Below are 23,205 nucleotides of genomic sequence, written 5' to 3' on the forward strand. Positions count from 1 at the left end.
CATGTTATTTTCCAGGTTCGTACCTCTGTCCCAGTTTGCTGAGGGACTTGAATGCATTTACAATGATATGAGGCGCACAGATGAATCCAGAGGAGCATTCACCCATGACCACAGTCCAAATCCTGGATAAAGAGGTTCAGTAAAGGTGGTGTGGAAAGTGTGGATGTGGATCAATGTGTCCAAGGACACTCTGTAGAAGGACAGTGTTCCCATTGGCCAGTCCAAATACACTGCTATTCTGTGAGATGAGGGAGATGATACGGTCATATGAGGGATGGATATTCCTTTCTTATTGTGCCAAAGGGAGTAAGAGCTGCCATCATAAAACAAAGTCCAGGATTGGTCATTCCCACCAAACCAACCATCATTTCCCTCTCCTCTCCTTACGATTCCTTTGTAACTCACTGAAGTGTGGACGCCTCCCACGAGCTCAACTTCCCAGTAGCAGCGACCCGTCAAACTATTTGAACACATCACCTGATGGTTCTTGTCAAACCTGTCTGGGTGATCTGGGTACGCCTGAGGCTCCTCCACATATGATGCCTCTGTGTTGTTGTCTGACAGTTTCACGTTTCGGTTTACTGTGTTGGTGTGGAATGTGAGGTTACAGAAATCTGAAAGGTAAAGCAACAATTAAAAAAAAATTCTGTTTGTGACTCACAGTAATTATTTTTTTTTTTAAATCCTAATTATGTTAGAATATCAACATAATAACCAACCCGATCTTATAACTGGAAAAAGTCAGATAACATTAATACCGGCTTTACGTTTCAATAATCACATCTACCCTATAACTGTAGCTGTGTCCTGCAGTCACCTTATGTAAACTGTCATTCTGTATTCATGCAGGCTGTCGGAATGCTTTACATCTCATCAGTTTTGAAATAAAATCATACACACCTTTGATAAATGTTTCTGATTACTGGTTCTAACCTTATTCTTTAAATATCTTTTAAACTTCAGAAAGTAATCTATACTTGAGAGCTAAAATCTCATTGTTTTACTCTCTACTGACATGCAGGCTGTACTGGAGGTCATAGATTGAGATGTTATTGGTTTAATTAAACATTTTTTAAAGCCTCCAACTTATGTATTTAGTTGTAATCCTGCTTGGACATATTAAAGCTTCTTAAATCTAGTTTAGTCCCCTGCATTTAGTAGAGGAAGGAACTTTTCAAAAGCGTGTAAATATGACAAAGGTATATTACAAATCATTTTGTATTTTATTCTTAATATATCAGCTACAAAACACCTAATTTACCTTTACATAACTATACTGTTTCACACTTGCCCCACCTCACAAAGCAAAATGGTGCAGATTTGCATACAATTTGTTCACTTATGTAGTCCTTTAATTAGTTATTTGATTTATTAATCAATATTAATACTATTATTGAACACCATGTTCTATTTAAAGTTAGGAGGCATCCAAATCCATCAACAAATTGTATGAAAAAATAATGACAGTTACTTTGCCTAATAATTAGCTTCTCTGATTGTGCAGTAACTGATTTAATAATTCAAATAATTTTTTGGTAGAAGTTACTGAATAAACAAGTTATCCTTTTAGTAAAAGCAAATAGAAAGCGTCTATGCATATATTGGCCTGTGATGTTTTAGAAGAAAACTGGTGTCCACCCTAATTGTGGGCCTGAATATTGTTTATTTACATAAATAGCAAAGAGCCCATCCTAACAGACCTGTTAGATCTTTCTTTTTAGATGAAAAATGGTGTTAAGTGAATTAAATTACACTAATATTATTAAAGACAAAATTAAACTTACATTTCCTGAGTCCTGGTCTTAACCACTTGACTCCTGCTGGGTCTAATCTGAAGACATTTAGTGGGGAAGAAAAAGGTTAGTACTCCTTTATTTTACACAATGATGAAAATGTGTTTTCTTCTTCTCACCACAAAGGAGTTATCTTTGACCTAATCAGGCATTTTACCTGAGGTTTTCAAGTTTCCACTGTGGATCCTTAAGATTTGCACATAGACCTTTTACTCCAAAGTCCCCTGCATGATTGTAGCTCAGATCCAGTTCTCTCAGGTGGGAAGGGTTGCAGTTTAAAGCAGATTCCAGAGAAGCAGAGCCTTCTTCTGTGACTAGACAGCCAGACAGCCTACACACACACAGATGAAGGGAATGTGCTGAACCATAGATATGATTTCAGTTTTGAATGAAAACTCGTCGGTTGGTAAAAGTGGGTGCACAATGTTTTCTAAGGTTTATCCATGGCTGTATAGTAATCACACATCTCTTGAAGGCAGCTTGGTTGCAGTGGTTGGTATTTCTGTTACTCAGACTAAAAGCGGTTGAGTACAAATGCATTTAACACATTATACATTATTTTTTTCTCCTTGTTATTCACTATTTGTGCTAATCTGTGTTGAATGTGTCTCTCACATAAAATCACAGTTATAGACATTGAATGTTGTTTTAACATGTTAAGTTCAAGAAGACATATTCAGTTCAATTTCAATTCTGTTTATTTATATAGTGCCAATTCGCCACACATAAGTGGTCTGGCTACTTATAAAAAAATTTGTTTACTTGCCCTTTCATACCCCTTCACTAAATAAAAATAAAACCTTAATTCTAAAAATCGCCTTAAGCCACAATCACTCTATAATTTATTTATTTTTTAAACCTGTAAGTAAAAGACAAAGCAAAAAATGAAGCGGAGGTGGACAAATACTGAATTAGGCCCTTTCCAGATCACGTTTGTGGGTCAACTTATGATTTAAAGTGGAAAGATTATTTAGTGTTTCCCTTTAAAAAAATACTTTTGGAATATCACTCAGGAGAAAGGGAAGATCTTATCAAAAGATCATATTTAAATAATAAAACTTTTAAAACTAGTTTTAAGGTGACCCTTTAGAACCTTCCATTCGTTAAGTACCTTCTTTATTTCACCTTCTTTAATCCATTGAGGAAAAAAACACATAACACTGCAATACAAAGAATGATCTCGAAGATCAGAATTGCTCATTATAAAAATATTTGTCCTCCACATCTATCCCCTCCAAGGAGCTTACAGCTTGCAGGACCATGGACCATACTACCTACTAAAATATAAACTTATTATAGTCAGGATTCTTCTGGGAAAACTAAAACTCTCCAATGAAAACATTTTTAGGGCTTACCTCAGAGTCTCTAGCTTACAGCATGAACTTGCCAGTCCAGCTGATAGCAGTTTGACTCCTGAATCCCCCAGGTTATTGTTGCTAAGGTCCAGCTCTTTAAGGCTTGCAGACTCAGAGCTGAGAAGTGCAGACAAAGCTTCACAGCTCATCTCTGAGAGACAACAGATATTCAGTCTTTGGGGAAAAAGATAAAAATGTGTGAGTGTCATAATAAAGCATATAAAAAAAATTTAAAAATTGCAAACATATAATTATTTCAATATTCACATTTACTGTTCAATTTACTATTCAGTTCTGACTAAATTTTAGATGGCTCAGTGATATTAGAAATGGGGAATTGGTAAATGGCCTGTCCTTATATAGTGCTTTTCAAATCAGGAGACGGAACCAAAGCACTTTAAAACATATTCAGTTATTCACCCATTAACACACACACACTGATGGTGGCAAGCTACATTGTAGCAACAGCTTCCCTGGGGTCCTTTAACCACCAGAAATAGGCAATGGGGTGAAGTATCTTGCACCCTCCGATTGCATCCTACGCAACTGTCGCTGGATGCCAACCAATGGTAGTACTGTCCTAATAGCACTAATAGCATGGTAGAAATATGTAACTATTAGTTTTGCCTTTAGGTTTATTTAATTTAAAAAACACGTTTTAAAAAAAATTGCTAAAAGTTTGGAAATTTAGATGAATGGTTGATTTACTTAATTCTGACCTGAGAGTTTCCAGTTGACAAAGTGGATGCTTCAGTCCATCAGACAGCTTATTAATTGTTAAATCTTGCAATATATTGTTGCTCAGGTCAAGCTCTCTCAGACAGATGAATGAGTTACAGCTGAGGAGTAGGTGGTCAACGCTTTGCTTTGAGAGGGAACAGCCACTTAGCCTAAAGAAAATGAAAAACAAAAGTTTTTGATCAGAAGCATTTACATCTAATGTGCATGTCTTATCCTGAAATATTAGATCTTCCCTAAGGTTGACAATGAATTTAACATTTATTTTTACTATAATCAAAGTTTTTTTTATTCCTTCTAAAAGACAAAAGAGTGAATGCTACACTATATTCAAATTGTCAGCTAATTATGAGCACACTCATAATAAACAATGATTAGCCCAAAGATGATTTGCTACAGTTACTAGCCACAAAGAGGAGGAAAATAGCAATGTTTCAAGAGGCAGGATTTTCTGAAAATTAGCCAATCACAGGCAGCGTTCTTTCTCTATTTGGTTCCATCCTTAAAAGAAAAAAAGATGACATGAGTGTGCAGAAACACATCCACAAATGAGCAGAAGAGAGACTATGAGTGTTTGGGAGGAAGCCATAAAGCCGCCAGCCGCAGAGGAGCATGCACTCATGTTTGTAATATACTAAGGGTTTTGTGGTATTGAATCTGCACAGATAAAAAGTTGAAAATGTGCATGAAGAGTAGTTTTTTTAGTTGCTTTTTTTTTTTTTTTTTTTTTTTACAAATTAGTATTCACACATATTTTTTATTTAAACTTTTTTATATTCATACTTTTTGATTAAAAAGGAAAAAGAAATTAAGTGGTTTTCTTACTCTGTTTGTATCTGCATGCTTCTATTTGCATTTCACTTCGCTGTCAGTCCACCTATATTATCTCAGTGTAGTAAAGAATATTTCTATTCTGTTCTCTCTGGCCACTATTTTTATTAAGATATAAACAAACCAAAAACATGGACCAAGATATGACATAGATTTAGAGATGAATGTTGTCATTTCATTTATAAATACATTTTTAAATATAATTTTTAAATGTTATTTACTTTAATTTTTTTTTAAACTACTTAATTAAGAGATGCAACAAAGCTATTATGTTTAAAGAAATAATACTGTTTGTCAAAAACATTTATTACTTCAAACTGAGAGTTTCAAAGAAAACATTTAAATTTAATACTCAAAATATTCAAAAGAGCGAATTATTTTTTTTTAATCTGAAGAATTATATTTGTCTTCCTCTGGAAAGGATCTCAATATAATTTTCTTACCTAAGAGTTCTCAATGTGCAGTTTGGACTTTTCAATCCATCAGCAATCTCTTTCATTCCCAAATCATGGAGATTGTTGTTACTAAGATCAAGGACTGTCAAAGGAGAGGACTTGGTCTTGAGAACTGTAGACAGAGCTTCAATGCTCCTTTGTGAAAGCACGCAGAAAGTCAGTCTGAAAAGAACATGTGAAAAATATCAACTGAGGATTCATTTTTTGGGAAATCTATAAATCAAGACATTGATGATATCCAAAATAAAGGTACTTACACAACTTTCTTAGAGGCTTTGATCACTGGCAGCAGCCTCAAAAGAACCTCTTCAGAAACAGAGAACATGTTCAGATCAAAAACATCTAGTTCCCTTTCAGAAGACAATAAAAAGAAAACCAGAGCCGACCACTGAGCAGGAGACAGCTTATCTGTTGACAGTTGTCCTGCAGACAGGAACTGCTGGATCTCTTGCACAAGAGAATCGTCGTTTAGTTCGTTCAGACAGTGGAAAAGATTCATGATTTTGTCTGTAGATAGATTCTCATCAATTTTGTGTTTGATGTACTGGACAATTTCCTGATTCGTCTGTGAGCTTCTTTCTGTTTTTGTCATCAGACCTTTTAAGAGTTTCTGATTTTTCTCCAGTGAAAGTCCCAGGAGGAAGCGAAGCAACAAATCCAGGTGTCCATTTGGACTCTGCAAGGTCTCGTTCACAGCACTTTGGTAAAAACTTGCAAGATTTGGCTTATTGAAAAACGTGGACAACTTTGAGAGCTTTTTGTCTTTGAACAAATTGACACCAAGGTTGGTGAATGTCAGATGAACATAAAGAGCAGCAAGAAACTCCTGAACACTCAAATGTACAAAACTGAACAGCTTGTCGTCATACCATCCTCTCTCTACTTTGAAAATCTGCGTGAACATTCCTGAATACTCTGAAGCATCTTTGATACTGATTCCACATTCACTCAAATCTGATTCATAAAAAATCAGGTTTCCTTTCTGCAGCTGCTCAAAAGCCAACCTTCCCAGAGACTCTAACATCGTCTTACTCTTTGGACTCCAGTGATCACCTGTTTCATCTTCCCCATCATATTTCTTAACCTTTCTTTGGACCAAAAGGTGGTAAATGTACATCTCAGTCAAGGTTTTTGGCAGCTCTGTAGCCTGTTGAGTTTTAAAGACCTCTTCCAGAACTGTAGCTGTGATCCAGCAGAAGACAGGGATCTGGCACATTACGTCGAGGCTTCTTGATGTCTTGGTGTGAGAGATAATCTTGCTGGCAAACTCCAGGTTTTTGAATCTTTTATTAAAGTACTCTTCTTTCTGTTGTTCAGCAAACCCTCTGACTTCTGTCACCATGTCAATACAGTCAAGAGGGATCTGATTGGCTGCTGCGGGTCGCGTGGTGATCCAAAGTTGTGCACAGGGAAGGAGTTCCCCTCTGATGAGGTTTGTCAGCAGCACATCCAATGAGGCAGACTCTGTAACATCATTCAGGATCTTATTATTCTGGAAGTCCAGAGGAAGTCGACACTCATCCAGACCATCAAAGATGAATATGACCTGAAACTCTTCAAACCTGTAGATTTCCTTGGTTTCGGTAAAGAAATAGTGAACAAGTTCCACCAAGCTTAACGCTTTGCCTTTCAAAACATTCAGCTCCCTGAATGTAAAGGGAAATATGAAATGGATACTCTGGTTTGTTGTGTTTTCAGCCCAGTCCAGAGTGAACTTCTGTGTTAGAACCGTTTTCCCAATGCCAGCCACTCCTGTGGTCATCACTGTTCTGCAAGGCTTAGGCTCTTTGAAGAGGTCCTCCACTCTTATTGTTACTTCTTCCCCGTCTTGTTTCCTGGAAACGGTTTCAATGTATCTAAGCTCATGTTCTTTATTTAGCTCCCGAGTCCAAGCCTCTGTGACATAGAGGTCTGTGTAGAACTTATTCAGAGGGAGTGGGCTTCCTTCCTTAACAATCCCTTCAGCAACACACTGAAACCTGTCCTTCAGGGCAGATTTAAGTTTATTTTGACAAAATGAAGCATCTGCATCTAAATAAACAAGAAAAGAAATCAATGAGGGAATCATTATGGGAACATTTCACGTGTTTTATTTACATGTCCATCAGCTTATTCGTGTTACCTTTGACAAGGAATTGCTTTGTGATCTCAATAAAAGGCCCATTTTCCAACTCCTGTCCATCCTCCCACAGACTGACAAAACTTTCAGTATATTCTAGATGGAAAACTTTCTCTGAACTTTTCAGCTCACATCTAAGGAGAGAGAAAAGAGTGAGTTTGTCCTTTTCATAACCTAATTAAGATTAAAATATGCTGCGCAAATGTTTAAGTCTTTTTTTTTAAAATAAAATTCAAATTTGAAGAAAATGAATCTAAAAGTCTTGTTTCTCTAAACACCACTTTGCAAGATCAAACACCAAAAAGTATTTTTTCCTACTCATTAAACGCAACAAAAATCACCAGTTGTGTAAATGTAGCCCAAATTCTGAATTGACATGCCTTTTATTTCTATGGATCTATCAACACTGCATACAATAATACACATAACCAATGCAGAAGAAAAGTGTTTTATGAGGTGTTTAAACCAAATTAGTCTTCCTTACTCTTACAAATAAACCATTTTCTCCAACATTTACGTAGTATATGACTTTTGCTGCTTAGATTATATGTCAGTTTCTCCAGGCAGCATATGTCTTGAATGATGTCATGTGATTAATCCAATCTAACTTGCAATCAGTACATTCATATTTACACATCATATTTGTCTGCAGAGAATTTTATGACAGCCTCTTTCATACCCAAGGTTCAACTTGTTTTTTAATTTTAAGAAAATAATTGCTAAAACCCTGCTTAAAAGCAGTTTACATTACTACCAGTGGGATATAAGAAATATGTGTGGTTTTGGTAAGAGCTTACGTCTGTTTAATGGTTGACGAATTTTGTTTAAAGATAATGACAAGATCCTTTGATTCATCACTCTTGCATGACACACAGCTAGGAGCAGGTAAGTCTGGGCTCTGTAACTTGATTCTGAAAAAAAAGGTTAAAGAGAAATTTAAAACTGGTAAAACATGCTTTTTAAATTCACATAGCATGAAAATAGAGTGTCTCAATTGGTCTGCAGACAGTCTCAAAACACATTTCCCAACATTCAAAACTTTCCTAGGCCTGTGGTTAAATAAAAAAAAAATTAAAAAAAGATTTTTTAACGCTGGATGGTTTCTCACATTAATACCTAAATATCTAATGATATAACTAAAGTTACATTTTAAAAAGACATTCCACCGCTACTAATTACTAGTTATTAATTTAGGTTAAATGCTAATATACTAGTCGCATCAATATGTGCAACCACACAGTAATTAGGTATCAGTAAAAAAACAAAACAACTAATCCTTTAATCCAAGCAATCCAATTGCGGAACGGACCAAAAAGAATAGCTTTTAAATCTTAAGAATCAAAATCAAATCGATTCTTGAAACTTGAATTGATACCATCCCAATTCAAAACACTAAAGTTTTTAATTCTTTAAGATAATGTAGCGGTTAAACGGTGCTGTTATGTGTTATGTGTTTCCCATGAGGCTTAGCGGCAGAAAAGAGAGCCAAACCGTGAGTGAAAAGGCTATCTGTTTGAATGAGAAGACCTGTGTGTTCCGCATTAAAGTTGTTAAAGTTCTGGCTATCTGACTCCGTGTGTCTCTTCACTGGGATCTTAACGGAGGTTACAATAATTTAAATGATGCAAGAAAAAGGAACACAGACAGGAAGAAAAATCTACAGCTTTCCTTTAGAAAAGATACAAAAAATATCAAATATGCCCTAATTTAAAATTAGCCTTAGCTCTCAAACTATTTGGCTTTCGTCTGTCCATCCATCCATCCATCCATCCATCCATCCATCCATCCATAAATACATACATACATACATACATACATGCATACATCCATAAATACATACATCTTTACATACATCTTTTTAAAGTCATTTTTTGTTAAAACATTTTCATTCTACTATTAACCTTTCTTGGCTTACCTCGGTTTAGGAGATAAGAATTCCCCTTTAAATTCAAAGTAAAGGTCCTTTGATGCATTACTGTTGCAGGACACGCAGCTAGGACCAGGATAAATGTCTCTCTTCGGTGGTTCTTTCCTGAATCCAAGTAAAATTATACAACTTTAACACAAAAGCAATGAGAAGATAAGCCTATTTTTTTTAGATGTTGTTGGAAATATTTTTTTGGCATTCACAACTTTAGCGAATTATTATTCCAATATGTGCGTATTAAATGGAATAATTATTAGTTCATAAAATTTTACTAAGCAGCTTATTACAAAAAAACTGACAAATTTGAAGGAATACAACCAAAACCATATGAGGAAATACAACCCAGATGTGAACGACTCACTTTTTCAGAGGCATGGGCCAGTATTGGTTTTGCAGGGAACCAACGACCTCAATGACTCCCCATTACTAGGAGATGGACCTGTTTTTTCTGTTTAGTTTGCATGTTTTCTTGGCCATAACAAGGCCTTTGTTTGGGATTACTACATACCGGTAAGCCTGGAACTCAAACTGTACTCCGGACGTTTAGAATAGAGAAAGCTTCCTGGATGGGAAGCTTCAAACTTAAAAAAAAACAAAGTGTTTTTTATTTAGTTTTTTTTTTTTACTTTTTGGAATGACTATGACCTGGATGACTGAGACTCTACACCAACATACAAGCCAGATGTGAAGTTTATCCTTTTTTAACCTGTTGTTAGTTGCCAAAAAGCTGAGGTTTGGACTACTGGGTTGACAGTAGCAACAGTGTATTATTTGCAAATAAAGAGGTAAATGTATTTAAAAACATTTTCAGGGATTTAACGCTTATTACAATTCAGATGGTTAGAAACCTGTTTTGGGGAGAAATCAAGTCAAAAATATTACCACATATGTGAAATCCTCCTCTTTCTAGCTGGTTCCATCGTCTGTGCACTCCTCCTTCTTCTCGATCTCCTATATTTCCTTCTTTCATCTAAACTTTCTAGATAATCTTCTAAATATCCAAACTCTATGGGAAACTCGAACTGGCTGCAACTCTCCGACTGTTTAAATGTGTGTTGGAAGAGATAGGAAATGTGAAGCACTTCCTGAAGTAGTCTCGTGGTAGTGAGGCCTGTGACATCATCGTTCCTCCCCTGAATGAGGTGAGCCTAAACACACTCTTTGCAGAAACTCCTCCCTCATGAATGAACACACTGAAGCCATGGTTCATCTCATGATATCATTATTTCAATATACATAATTTGGTTTCCAGTCAACTTTAAGCAGTATAATGGCAGTTAGTGACAGCTTACATCTGTTCAGCAGTTGATGGGTGTCCTTTAGGGTAAACAGGGAGGTTGTTTTTTATCACTATTCCTATGTGACACCACTGTAGGATCCAAATAATCTGATTTCTGCATACTAGCTCCATAACATTAAATATAGTATATACATTTGAGGCGATCAGCTGCTCAGGCTTAACAAAAAAAAGTTTTAAAATTCAATTAAGGATAATTCAGACATCTCTGTTTAATCCATAAATACTGAACAAAATATAAATGCATATCAAAGGTACCCAATATGAGACTTTTAATGGTGGAAACAGGAAGTATTGTTGACCTTAAGCACCTAAAATGAAGAAGTCACATGCTCTCAAGATGTGAAATCAAATGACCAATCAGTTTTAGCGTGCACATGGCCAGAAGAAAAAAAGTTTCCATTTTATTTATATGAAGCCAAACTCCACCCACAATTGGAGCAAAGTAGAGAGGAACTAATGAAATGCACATTTGTGTCATTATGAGGATTAGATTTAAAGTTTAGCTAAGCTCTAAATTTCACATAAAACTAAAATAATCAATTTATGATGCCATGCAAGATTCATACCCTAACTTCTCCCGTTACCTTATTGTGTGGAGTAAAGGCATGTTGGAAAAGTTTTTATTAATGGGAGGAATTATTATGTTGATTAAAAATGTTCTTAAAATGATTCTTTAGCATAATTTGAGCTGAAAAATTGCAAATTATTCATATCTTCATAAAGAGCTAAACTGTTTGTGTCCATTTCCTCTATTCCCATTCCAAAGCTGGTCAAGTGATATGGTTAAGAGTCCATGATCTTTTCTTGAACTATCTTTCTAATAGGGAATTTTTCCTGCCTTGAAAAAAAGTCTGAATCTTTATATTTTTGTTAAGTTTAGGGATGTTTCATGTGAATAAAGTTTGATATTGTATTTTGGTTTTACAGCGAGAAGTTCAGCATTATATAATTTTCACCAGAAACAACCAGAGTCTGTTAATAAGGCCAAAGGAGTCAAACATTAGGGCTTTTTACCATAGTTTACTTTGCTTCAATCAGATGTTAACTTTGGCAACTGGACATTTTACCATGGGTTTATAGCTTCAAACAGAGAACCTTAAGGCAAACCCAAACCTCAGTACAAAGTCTACAAACCATGCAAGAACTTATTGGTCGAATGTACTTTTTTTTTAGAATTTTCTAAGTTTCAGGCAAACTTGTTTTAGAGGTATGAAAAAAGCACAGTTAATTACTCTACAGTATCCCAGAGTGCAATGTATGCTTGGCTAAGGAATGGCATTTGGATCAAGCTATCATCTTTTTGCAGATTGTTGTTTTAGAGAGAGACTCTCTGTAGAGAGTAGTTTTACAACATTGTACCTTTTACCTTTACTCAAGTAAATATGATGGAAGTATCACAACTCTTACTTGAGTGAAATTTCTGGCTACCTTGCAAGTCGTAACTTCACTTAAAAAAGAACAAGCTTGTTTTGAATAAAAATGCACCAGAGACAAACTTAGAGGTTATATTAAAGTTATAGATAGTATTCTAGCTTCAATGGTTTAATGTTTCTATCTACTTATTCAGCTGTGTCATACGGATGACAAGTGAACATTAAGTAAACAGTATACTTTATCTTGTCACTGGAAGTAATCAGCCTATTATTACCTACATAATATACAAAATTAGATAACTAATTTTTTTGATAAAGAATACTGAGAAGTGTTTCAAGATAAATTATTTTTTATATCATTATTTAAAACACCAGCATTCTTTATTCATTTATTTTAATAAAAAATCAGACGTTATGATCACATGTAAGTCGATTAGTTACTCAGTACTTGAGTAGCCTTTTTACCCAATGCTATTCTACTCTTACTTGATCAATTTCTTAGATGACTATATTTATTTTTTAATAAAAATACAAGGAAGTAGGGCTTTTAGTACAATTTTTGGTTATGCTATCCTTTTCTATTTGGATCACACTTGCAATATAAATGAACCGCTGCAAAGTAGAACCGTGAAGCATTTTAAATGCTAGGTTTTCATTGACACAAGCTAAATGCATTAAGGTGGAATAATGAAACAAAGTTCTTTTTAACCTGAATAAATGACTAAGATATAAGAAAAATATGAAATATCCAATTATTTTCTGAATTGGCTTTTCAAAATTCTGTTTAAGAGTTCACTTATTATTTTATCTTATTTTTCTTAGCAATTATTCTTCAACATTAAATATATTGGACCAAAAACATCTGCAAACATTTGTTTCTCTTTTTCTATTCATTTCTATTTGGAAAAAAATGCTTTGAGGTTGTGAAATTCAGGACATCTGCTTTTCTGTTTTCTAAAAAAGCTATGAATACTTTCTTAACTTCCTTTTCTTAGTATTTTCACTGGGACTTATAAACAAAAAGTAACTTCACATGACATTGTATCAACACTGGTCCAGAGAAGTCACGGCATTTATATAACACGTGTTTCTATTTTACGTTATCACTGAGGCTAGAAGCATTGCTTAAGTAATAGGGACACTACCTATTTCACCATAATACATAAACATTGTGAGTTTTGATTCCCTTGAAAGTCATAATGACAGGCAGAAGAGCCTTTAAATCTTTTTTTCTGTAAAGAGGAGTACAGTTTAAAGTATATATATATATATTTTTTTTTATGTTTGAAAAAGGGATATGTTTTAAGATAGTACACATAGTAATATATAGTAAGTATCATGGAAAAAGGGAATTCTAGTAACTTGATTCAAAATATAAAATTTAGATTATTAAAAAGATTGAGGGATATGCTTCAAGTATTTATTTATGCTAATTTTGAATAATAGTTTAAAAGAAAAAAATATATCATTTTTAGAAATATATGTAAAATAAAGACATGACAGCCCTCTTAAAAGTCAATGTCCCTGACAGTATATGCACTCAGTTTTTTGTTCCCTTTTTTTGAATTAAATCAAATCAAATGTTCTTTTATTGTGATTATACAATGTACAACAGGATTAGAGCTTCTCCACTTTTCAGTACAAAACAACTCAAAGATTCCAATCAAAAATACAACTATTAAAAAAACAAAGTGAAAAATAAGAAATAAGCCCTGGTACTAGTGATGAGGTTCACCAGAAGGTTGGTGAACCTCATCTTCCTCTTCACTACACTTCATAGATCCTCTAATAAGGTCAGTTCATGGGAGGCTGTAGATCAATCAAGCTCAATAATGCTATGCTTATTAAAGCAGTGTTTGGTATATTTGGGCAGGTTCCAAGTCCTATCACAATATGAAATCAGTAAAAAAGTTCATCTGGAGTGGGAAGCATCAAGTGCTCCTAATAGGTCACTTCTGCACAGTTTTATTTCTGCTCCTCTCCAACCACAATCGGATGTCTTGATTTCCAAATAAAATGGTATTTTTTCTTTGATACGCAAATGTTACTTTTCATGTGAAAATGATTTAGAATGCTAGGTAATGTTATTTACAGGTGGTGGACAAATATTTGAAAAACTGACTTGGATTCAGTTCAAGAAGGCACAAAAAAAAACACCAACTGTGTTTTGAATTCATTTTAACATTCAGGAAAGAATGTGAGATTTGGAAAGAAAGAGAGCTTCTGGAGACCTACAGCCAAATTCAACATGTCAGATTCCTTTTGGAAATAAATTTAAAGCAGATAAAAACAAGCATTTCATCAAGCCAGAATGTCTGTATTATTATTTATTAACAGATCAAATGTAATACTCAAATGTTAAATGTGTTTTCTATAGATTTATGCACAACCTTACTATCAAAAGAAATAAAAGACTGAAACGCCACTTTTGGTGACATTACTACTCAAGTAACTTAACCTTGCAATAACTTTTGAAAGTATTTAAAAGGACTATATTTGAGGGATTAGCGAATTGGAAACAATAAACTCCTAATTTGTTGAACGTCAGGTAGCATTTATGATAATCCTTTAAATTCGCACAGCAGAGGCCTGTTGCTATAAAGCAGAGGTCACGTCTTTGATACGTGCTCAAGAATAGATTTGTCACCATTCAAATCCAGGTTTAAAAACCATGCAAGGCAGCCTAAAGCCCACTTCTCTCATTTAAAAACAGCACAAACTATTTTTTCATAAAATAAACGGTCAGTTCAGATGTTTTACAAAATATGGGAATCAGGAAAATGTCCATATACCAAACTGAAAGATTGTTTTTCTCTACTTTAAAAAAAACACTTTAGAATAAAAAATGGAAAAAGTGTTCTATTTTTTTTATGTTTTTTTATTTAAAATTTCAATGTATAACATGGATGCATAATAAACCTCATTTTATTTCAGTGGTAAATTCTGTTTAAAGTAATGGATTATAATTAAAAATGTCTCCAAACTTTTACTGGTTGATGATTTTCTTTTTTCTGACCCCGCTGATTTTTAATCGGTTACCCCTGCTATAAAGGTTAGCGATATGGTCTGAGGATTGTAATTGTAAACTTTGGCATCTGTAATTTTAGTCAGAAATGTGATGATGATGATAGGGCTTTGTTTACAAATCAATGCTAGATTATAATAATAATTTTAAAAAAGCATAGGTTTATCCTTCCTGTTTTTCCAGAAATAGGCCTATGCATGAATGATTCTCAGAAAAGTATATACCTTAAAGAATTAAAGTTCCACAATCATCCGATCCATAAACGCCCCATTCATTGGCTTTGAAAAAGAAGATGGTGGACTATTTTGGCTAGATAGGGTGATCGATGGTCCCATTAATGAACGGCGTCACCTGGTCATTCAAGATAACCATCCTAATTGCCTCATCAGACTTGTCATGCCTATCATGTCGCTGTTAAATCTCTCTCAATCTCAAAAGAACGTTTTAATCCTAATAAACCATCTATCTATATTTGTACAAGAACTGCTTTAATTTGGAACCAATGCCTGGGCTGCGAAGGGGGCAGGAAATACAATGAAATGAAGTTTGTCCATGTCTGCCTAAATAGGAGCTTTATTTTGAAGGGGAATGAACATGAGGGCCCACCCATTATAAAGGAAAGCTCTGAGTTTACGCCTTTAAATTTTCTCTTAATCCATATGGCTCCAGCCATATCAAAATATTACAGTGTGTTCTTAGATCAAGGACACCTCTCTCATTCCTTTCCCAAATCTTTGTCATGTACATAATGTAGATGACTTTTTATCCTGAGAGAAGAACTGCGCTAATTAGATAAACTGCTTGGGAAAACATTCGTTTTGACACATTACAGGCAGGTATTATAAGGGTCTAACAGACTCACACATCATCAATAAAAATAATCCTAACACCATTAAACAAAATGTGTAATGTTATTTTCATTTTGAGAATGAGAACAAAAAAAGAGAAGCAGTTTAATAAAATATATATATATATATATTTTTTTTTTTTTTTTGCACAAAATGGCAAAACAGCTTGTTTTTTGTTTCAGCTGATGATTTTTATGTAAACAGACTGATAGAAAGAACCTTGTCCTTTATATCAAACAGATTGTATTACTGTTTAATATGAAACAATTGACTTTAAGTTGGTGAGAATAAGGCCCGTCAGTGACACCTAAACCTTGAAGTAGTCTCTTTCTCTTAAAATCATATCAGGCTTTAACAAAGCAAGGAAATTGAACACATCTTCTGTCATTAGTAAGCTTATCCAGCTACACTGAAGGTTTTCTTATAGCTGTAGTTGAGGATAAATTAAATGTTAAGTGATATATAGATTATTATGATGTATGAGTCTGGTGGTGGGATTTAGCCCAGCAGCACAAGTGCTGAAATAGCTCAGTTGGGAGAGGGTCAGACTGAAGATCTGAAGGTCCCCGGTCCAATCCCATGTTTCTACAAAGACCTGACATCCTCTTTACAGTGGTGTTATGTACATGATTGTTACACAGGGAAAGAATGAGATTGATAGCTTTTTTGCACCTAAATAGTAAAAGGAAGACTTTAAGACACAAGGACAGTTAAGCACAAAGGCAATGTTTTTCAGGTGCACTGTAGTCTTGACAAGTTTGCCCATTCATTTACAAATAATACACCTATCTCGGTGATCCATTAATATGCCACACTCTGTTTATCATTCAAGCTCCACTACTGTTTAATATGAAACAATCCAATTTTAGTTGATGCAATTAGCCCTCTCAGTGGTACCTACACCTTGCAATAGTCTCTTTTTCTGTAAAATCATATCAAGCTTTATCTAAGTAAGGAAGGGAATACATCTGTCATTAGTTAGCTTATTCTGCTGCATTGAAGTAGTCCTCATATTGGTGATTAACCGGATGTAAAGTGATTTGTTGTAACTGATGTAACGACTCTGGTGCCCAGATTTAGATCAAAACAATAAATGCTGATTGCAATGTTTTTTTTTAATTAAATCTAGATGTTCTTTGATGGTGGATACAGCAAAAATGTCTGCAGGCATTTGACATGCATTTCTCCAATGTAGGTCATCTGCAGAAATGTGTCATGACGTAGGTGGTTTATGTCACAGATGGTAGACTTGCCACAAACGAAGATTTTCTGTGTAAAAGATGTAACACTTCACAAAGAAATTTGTATATTCCTGAAAATAGAGGTATTTCATATATTTCTGTAACAAAAATTATTTATATTGATAACATATACATATAAAATCAATGCCTAAAGAAAAGCCAGCCTTTGTTTTTTTTAAGTTAAACTCAAACAATATCTTACTTTACTCTTTTTTTTTTACTTTTCTTTTTAGTTTTTTTTATCTACTCTGTGATCTTCCACACAATAAAAGGCCAATTTCCCCTACACAGAAGAAAAAAAACTATAATATAAATATATAAAGTTATCTCTACATTTATTATTTTAATTTGTAAAATGTTTTCTCTGTATCTTACTAATTCCCTCACCCATCTCAAGTTACAATGTCTGATTTTGCTTCAATACCCACACCTTGAATTAATAGTTTTTGTAAATTCACAACGTTTTACAGTTACAAGTTCAGGCATTTGCGTTTTTATTAGAAAACAAAGCTAAAGGTAGCTTAAAATTTTAGTGAAATACTTTATTTTAAATGATGAAAGACTTTAAAATAATTTGAAAGGATTAAAGGATAAATGTGTCAACAATACATATAAGACTTTTCCCAACAAAATTCTGGACAGCTTAATGATGTAGAAGATATATATTTATTTGTAGAATATATATATGTATTTGATACTCCTTGGTATATTAGTTTTTATTTATTTGTTTGTTTTCATTTTTACAAAGCGACTGAACAAACGGGTGAGAAAGACCACTTCTGCCCTGGGTTGCGCTCTGGACTCAGTGGAGGAAGTGGCTGAGAGGAGGTAGCTGTCCAAGCTTACATCATCATAGACAACACCTCTCACCCCCTGCACCAGTCTGTAGAGGAGCTGAGCAGCTCCTTTAGTGAAAGACTTTTACTACAGGAGCGCTACCACAGGTCATTCATCCCTGCTGCCATCACACTCTACAATGCAACACTATAACGGCAATAACTTGTGCAATTACTATTTAATACCCTGTGCAGTAACCTGTTTTTAACACCATGTGCTATATGTGGATGCACTGTATATACCCCGATGCATCATTTCCTCCTTTAGATATCTTCTTCTTTTTGACTATTGAGGCGATGTAACGAGTACATTTCTCCACTGTGAGATCAATAAATTCAATCAATCAATCAGCAACTTGTCTACATAACTCCTGGCACATTTTCTGACTGAGCTTTATTCTGTTTTCAATCTGTTGTTTTGCAACAACAAACAAGTTATTGCAAAAAAAAAAAAAAAAAATCATCATCAAGCTGAACAGCGCTGTAGAATATGAGTCAGAGTGATCCCTCTGTCGTTTTTCTCCCTCTCTGTTGGTACGTGCAGGCCGTGAATAGCGTCCGCCCCGCCCATTTTTTCAATACGTCACCCTCCTCTCTAGAAAACGCTTCAGCTGCCCCTGCGTGATGTGCTGACATTAGACTTTTCTGCCCCATCCCGAATCCGCCCATTTTCTTTACCCTTGTTTGTGAACCTCCGGCATGGAGCTGGACCGCCGGCTGCTGCTAATTCACTGCGCCGCTCACGCCCTCTCTTTTGCGGCGGGGCTTCTGGTGGTCGTCCCGCTGGCTTTTAACGGCTCTGCATTCAAAGGCCGCTGTGCCCTCTTCTCCAGCGGATACTGGAGGAAAGAAGACCGGGTCGAGTTTACGGGACAACCCGAGGAGTTGTCGCACCTGGTGGTGCAGCGGTGGGGCCCTCCGGAGGCATGCCAGCTCGCCACTTTTGTGGGCATTTTTACCACTCTGTACGGGGCTGCGCAGGGCTGGAGGTGCCTCCTCTATCTGCACGGAAGGCATGATGAGTGAGTCCACGGAGGGGCTTTATTATCACCATAGCAACAGTCTCATCAGAATAAATACAGTAAATGCATGTCTCCCCAGAGTAAACCTATTGCACTAGAGGCCTAATAGGTTATTACTATTTTACGAATAAGTAACAGCATCGAATTAAATTATGATAAACTTAAAAATATATATATTCGGGCTACAGTCGATTACATATAAAATAAGTTAACAAAAAATTATAAACACCCAGACAAAATGTTGATAACAGATATATTTTTGTTTTTTTCTATAATTATAATGAATGTTATGATTGAGCATTTCATTTTGTTTTTTATTTAAAACCTATGATTCACGCTTAAAACTTACATATATCACAAATTTCAGTTTTCCCTCTTTTTAGCAGTTTTGTTTGCTATCTATCTATTTTTATCTTTATTTATCTAATATTAGTCTGCTTATTTACATTGCCTATTAAATAGAGCTTATGGAGAATCAAAAGAGCTACAAGCAACTTAATACATAATTGGATGAATTAAAATACAATTGTATTTAGAAAACTGGAAATAAACAATATCCAATCATTTAACAACAACATATTAAATATACGTTTAAGTCGTAGGATACCATTATGTTCAAATATAATTCTAGATCCAAAATTATTATTTTCTTAAATATTTTAAAGTTCATGTGCTACAGTCACAGATTCAATAATTTGAACTGTAAAGAGGGTGCTTTTGACACCAGTGAAGGCGGAAAAAAGGTTATTCACTAACATAATCCTTTTAAAGAGGTAAATATCTTGAATTATTAATATATAATCAGCAGTGATCTAAGTTATGTGGTATTTTGATATATGAATTAATATTCTAGCTTTTGAGCCCTACATCATATTATGTATTTAAAACTGTACAGGTTTATAAGGCATAAGAATTATTTAAAATTGAAATTTGAGACTGAAAAGTGTTTAAAAAAAAAATCTCCACAGTAAAATTTCTGAGCCCTTTATCTCATGAACACTTTCTGAGTAGATGTTTGTTCTTATGTGTTCCTCCTTCCAGCACTCTGTTTTCATCCTTCCTCACGGTCCTGCTGAGCGTCTGTGTTCTCTTCCTGTCTGCTGGCTCCAGCGTCATTTTGTCTCTTGGATTCAGCTCCTGGTGTAACACAGTCACAGATGATGACAAGCGTCCCTATAGGTAAATCCTTTATGGTTTTATGGACTAAATTTATCAGATGGTACATCTTTTTTTTATAGACAAGGAAGATAGTTAACCTTTGCAGTTTGTTAATGCCTAATATTCCAAACAGCTAGTCTGGCCAACCAGACTGAATTAGTGAGGGTAATATTACTCTGGCCTGAGGTGGAACTTTACGATGTCTTAACACTTAGCGCCAGAATTACCCATAATACAGCAGCGCATTTCTGCTAGCATAACAGCAAGCTGGCGACCAGAAGGGAGCAAGGTGGTAATGAATATTAAGTACTAGAGAATAAACCTTTAGGCAAAACCGACAGAAATCTTTCACTGGAGAGGTTTTTTTTTTGACAGCTTGACATGTTTCATGGCCTAAAACATAATAAGAAACTTTGGAGTTTTTGCTTTACATATGTAGTTAACTGATTGGTTCCAACCTGATGATGCTGACCCTGAAATCTAGCTCTACCAGCTCTTTACCAGACTGAAACGTTGTAAATACTGCATATCAGTCTGGTGGCCAGGCTACCAGATTACAGGTGAAACAAACCTTTTTTGAACCACAATAATCAGTCTTAGTAATATTGTCTTTTCCCTTGAATGCTTGTTTATGTTCAGTTGTGCAGAGTCCCAGTCCGTCCCCCTCTACCTGGATGTTAACACCTCTACGTTCTACACAGATCTTAGTGTGGCACAGGTAAGAGCTCAGAGCAGAACACACAACAGAAACCCAGCATGTTATGAACTGCATTTTTATTTTGTCTTCAAGTAGCTTTAAAAAAAATTTACACTGCAGAATAATAGTCTATGTGGTATAAACTTTTAATTGCTGTACTATGTTAAGGGGAAACTTTTTGTCTGTTTTTTGATTAAGTGTGATGGATCTGTTTTGGAAAATTATATAATTTCCCTCTATGCTCAACTACTACCAAGGTGCATTCAGACCGAACGCTGTGAGGGTGGTGGATAGTCATTGTATCCAGCAGTGAATCTCTCTAGTAGCTCTCACCTCGTCCTACTAGATAGAATTGAGGTGTTGTCAAACAGTAGCACCACATTGAGAGAGCAGAGCGGTGATCGTTGAAAGTTGAAAAATCTAAACTTTTCTATGAATTCTCATCACGGCAACCAGTCAGTGACTGATTGTTGTTATGACGTAGATTAAACAAGTGCAGCCAAGACAAAGGAGATCAGATAAAGAAATGATAAGGGATGAAATAAGGAATGCTCTGAAGAGGTTTTAAGGTCCCTCCCTCTTTAAGGTTCCTCTCCACTAAGCATGCTTAGTGTGAGGGATTGCATCCGAGTCAATGAGTCGTTGCAATCGACTAGTTTTCCTTAGATAGAAAACGTTGAATCAATTTGACTGGATGATCTGGTGAACTGTAAAGTGCCTTGAGATGACGTGCTGTGAATTGGCGCTATATAAATAAACTGAATGAATTGAATTGAAACCAGGGTGAAATGTGACTCACAAGTATGTGTTTCCCTGCTGGTCTTTCTAAAAAGAAAAGATGCAGTTTGTTGTTTTTAACATGAGAAAATGTGAGATATGGATCAATAAGGGGCAAATCCCTTTACCAAGCAGTGTAATTATTAACCTATAAATGGTAAACTACACAGAAAAAAAGCTATGTTTAATACACACCCTATGGGTTGTACAGATTAGGTAGTGAATCCCTACTTTTTTGGGTTGGATTCTTTCAGACCTGTCATTTTGACTCTCTGTTTGCATCTTCAGGCATCCCTGTGGTTTGTGACGGTTCTGTGGCTGGTTCAGTCCACCCTGGCCTTCCTTCGTCTCTACCATTCCCACAGAGAGCACATCAAGGGGCCTTGGCTGCACCGAGACAATGAGCTGCTGCTTGGACACAGTCCCTCTGACGGCGGCTCCCCGACTCCTCCTCTTCCCCCTGCAGCCCCAACAGTCTTCGTCTGAGAGAGGGAGGGAGGTAGTGGTGCATCGCCTTGCATTTAGCTCTGCCGTTTATTTTCAGCCTCATTTTGTTCATTAAGACTCCACATAAGGTCCACTTTGCACATCCTACTGTTTATATGCCCAATCCTATTCAGCAGAGCCTAACCGCTCGGTTCTAAATATAAAATATCAGCAGGTAAGCATTAAGAAGCTGCAGCAAATAAATGCCAAAGATACAACATGCTGTAGCTTTTATTTTGCTCAAGAAATGTACCATTGTCAATGCGCATTCAAATGAATAGCAGAGTTTCTTTACTACACATTAGCACTCAGGCTGATTTAAGTTATTCTCATGATGTGAGCTTTCTTTTTAACTTTAATGCTAAAATGAAATGTAGACCTCTGCATTCTAATGCTATTCTTTTGGTAATTCTTTGCAGTTTCTGTTTCCTCTTAAAAATGCTCTGAAAGAAGCATCAAATCCAGATTCAGAAATATATCACGAATTGTTAGATTCATCTGGTTCACTGCCAGCTCTTGAAGTTCTTCCTTTTTATACATGTTTGGTTTGCATGACTGTAAAAATATCAAAGTGTTTCAAATGGCTTGCAGGCAACTTGAAAACAAGTTTGACGCTCAGCTTTTCTTCTTTTTGGTTAATTTTGGTATCCTGCATGGCTACAACATCAACTGTTTATAATTTGTTCAATCAATAAGCTAAGTTACCTAATTAGAGCCAAACATCCATGGTTTACTGTGATTTACATATTCAACTCACAGATTTATCCTACAAAGTTTAACTGAAAAACAGAAATCTGTCTGAAATGTTCCATTAAAGTATACATTTCTTACCGTGCAATTAGACATGTTTGGTTTAGAACTGTTAATTTCCTTTGTTTTGTGTGTGTGGGATAATATACAATGTAGAGGAAAAAAAGGTGAATTTCACTCAAAATTGCAAAAAATTTATTTGACCAAATTATTGGTGCCTCAACTTAAAGAAGCACAGTGTGAGGTGTTGAGTTTTGTAGAAGTGTGCCCCCTCTGGCGACATGTTAAAATGACACCAGCGGCTGGCATGAAAGAAGAGGAAAAGCACAGCAGTCTTTTTAATGGAGCATCTTACGTTTTTAGCCAAAAGATGGCCACCTTTGGTTCCCTTTTCATTGCCAAGGCAGATCTCAACTCCTTTCCTGTTGAAAGCTGCCCTAATATCAAATTTTGTCTTATTCCCACCATGATCAA

The 23,205-nt window shown here is 35.4% G+C and overlaps 2 protein-coding genes across 2 annotated transcripts; one reads left to right on the forward strand and one right to left on the reverse strand.

Annotated features, from left to right (window-relative positions):
* LOC107087865 (NACHT, LRR and PYD domains-containing protein 12-like) lies at nt 1-10,280 on the reverse strand. The gene is made up of 11 exons (XM_015379675.1): nt 10,101-10,280; nt 9,207-9,323; nt 8,089-8,202; nt 7,295-7,425; nt 5,430-7,203; nt 5,161-5,334; nt 3,868-4,038; nt 3,149-3,322; nt 1,951-2,124; nt 1,785-1,831; nt 1-614 (listed from the first exon to the last, which is right to left on the reverse strand). Exons 1-11 carry the CDS (start codon nt 10,136-10,138, stop codon nt 58-60), a joined length of 3,471 nt encoding a protein of 1,156 aa, XP_015235161.1. The 5' UTR covers nt 10,139-10,280; the 3' UTR covers nt 1-57.
* An 8,151-nt stretch (nt 10,281-18,431) lies between these two features.
* On the forward strand, nt 18,432-22,884 carry LOC107087517 (transmembrane protein 179-like). Its single transcript, XM_015379131.1, has 4 exons — nt 18,432-18,863; nt 19,905-20,042; nt 20,661-20,739; nt 21,784-22,884. The coding sequence occupies exons 1-4, from the start codon at nt 18,541-18,543 to the stop codon at nt 21,979-21,981; spliced, it is 738 nt and encodes a 245-aa protein (XP_015234617.1). The 5' UTR covers nt 18,432-18,540; the 3' UTR covers nt 21,982-22,884.
* The last annotated feature ends 321 nt before the right edge of the window (nt 22,885-23,205 follow it).

Source organism: Cyprinodon variegatus, unplaced genomic scaffold (genome assembly GCF_000732505.1).
Source record: "Cyprinodon variegatus isolate N-32 unplaced genomic scaffold, C_variegatus-1.0 Scaffold10, whole genome shotgun sequence".
In the NCBI taxonomy this organism is placed as follows: domain Eukaryota; kingdom Metazoa; phylum Chordata; class Actinopteri; order Cyprinodontiformes; family Cyprinodontidae; genus Cyprinodon; species Cyprinodon variegatus.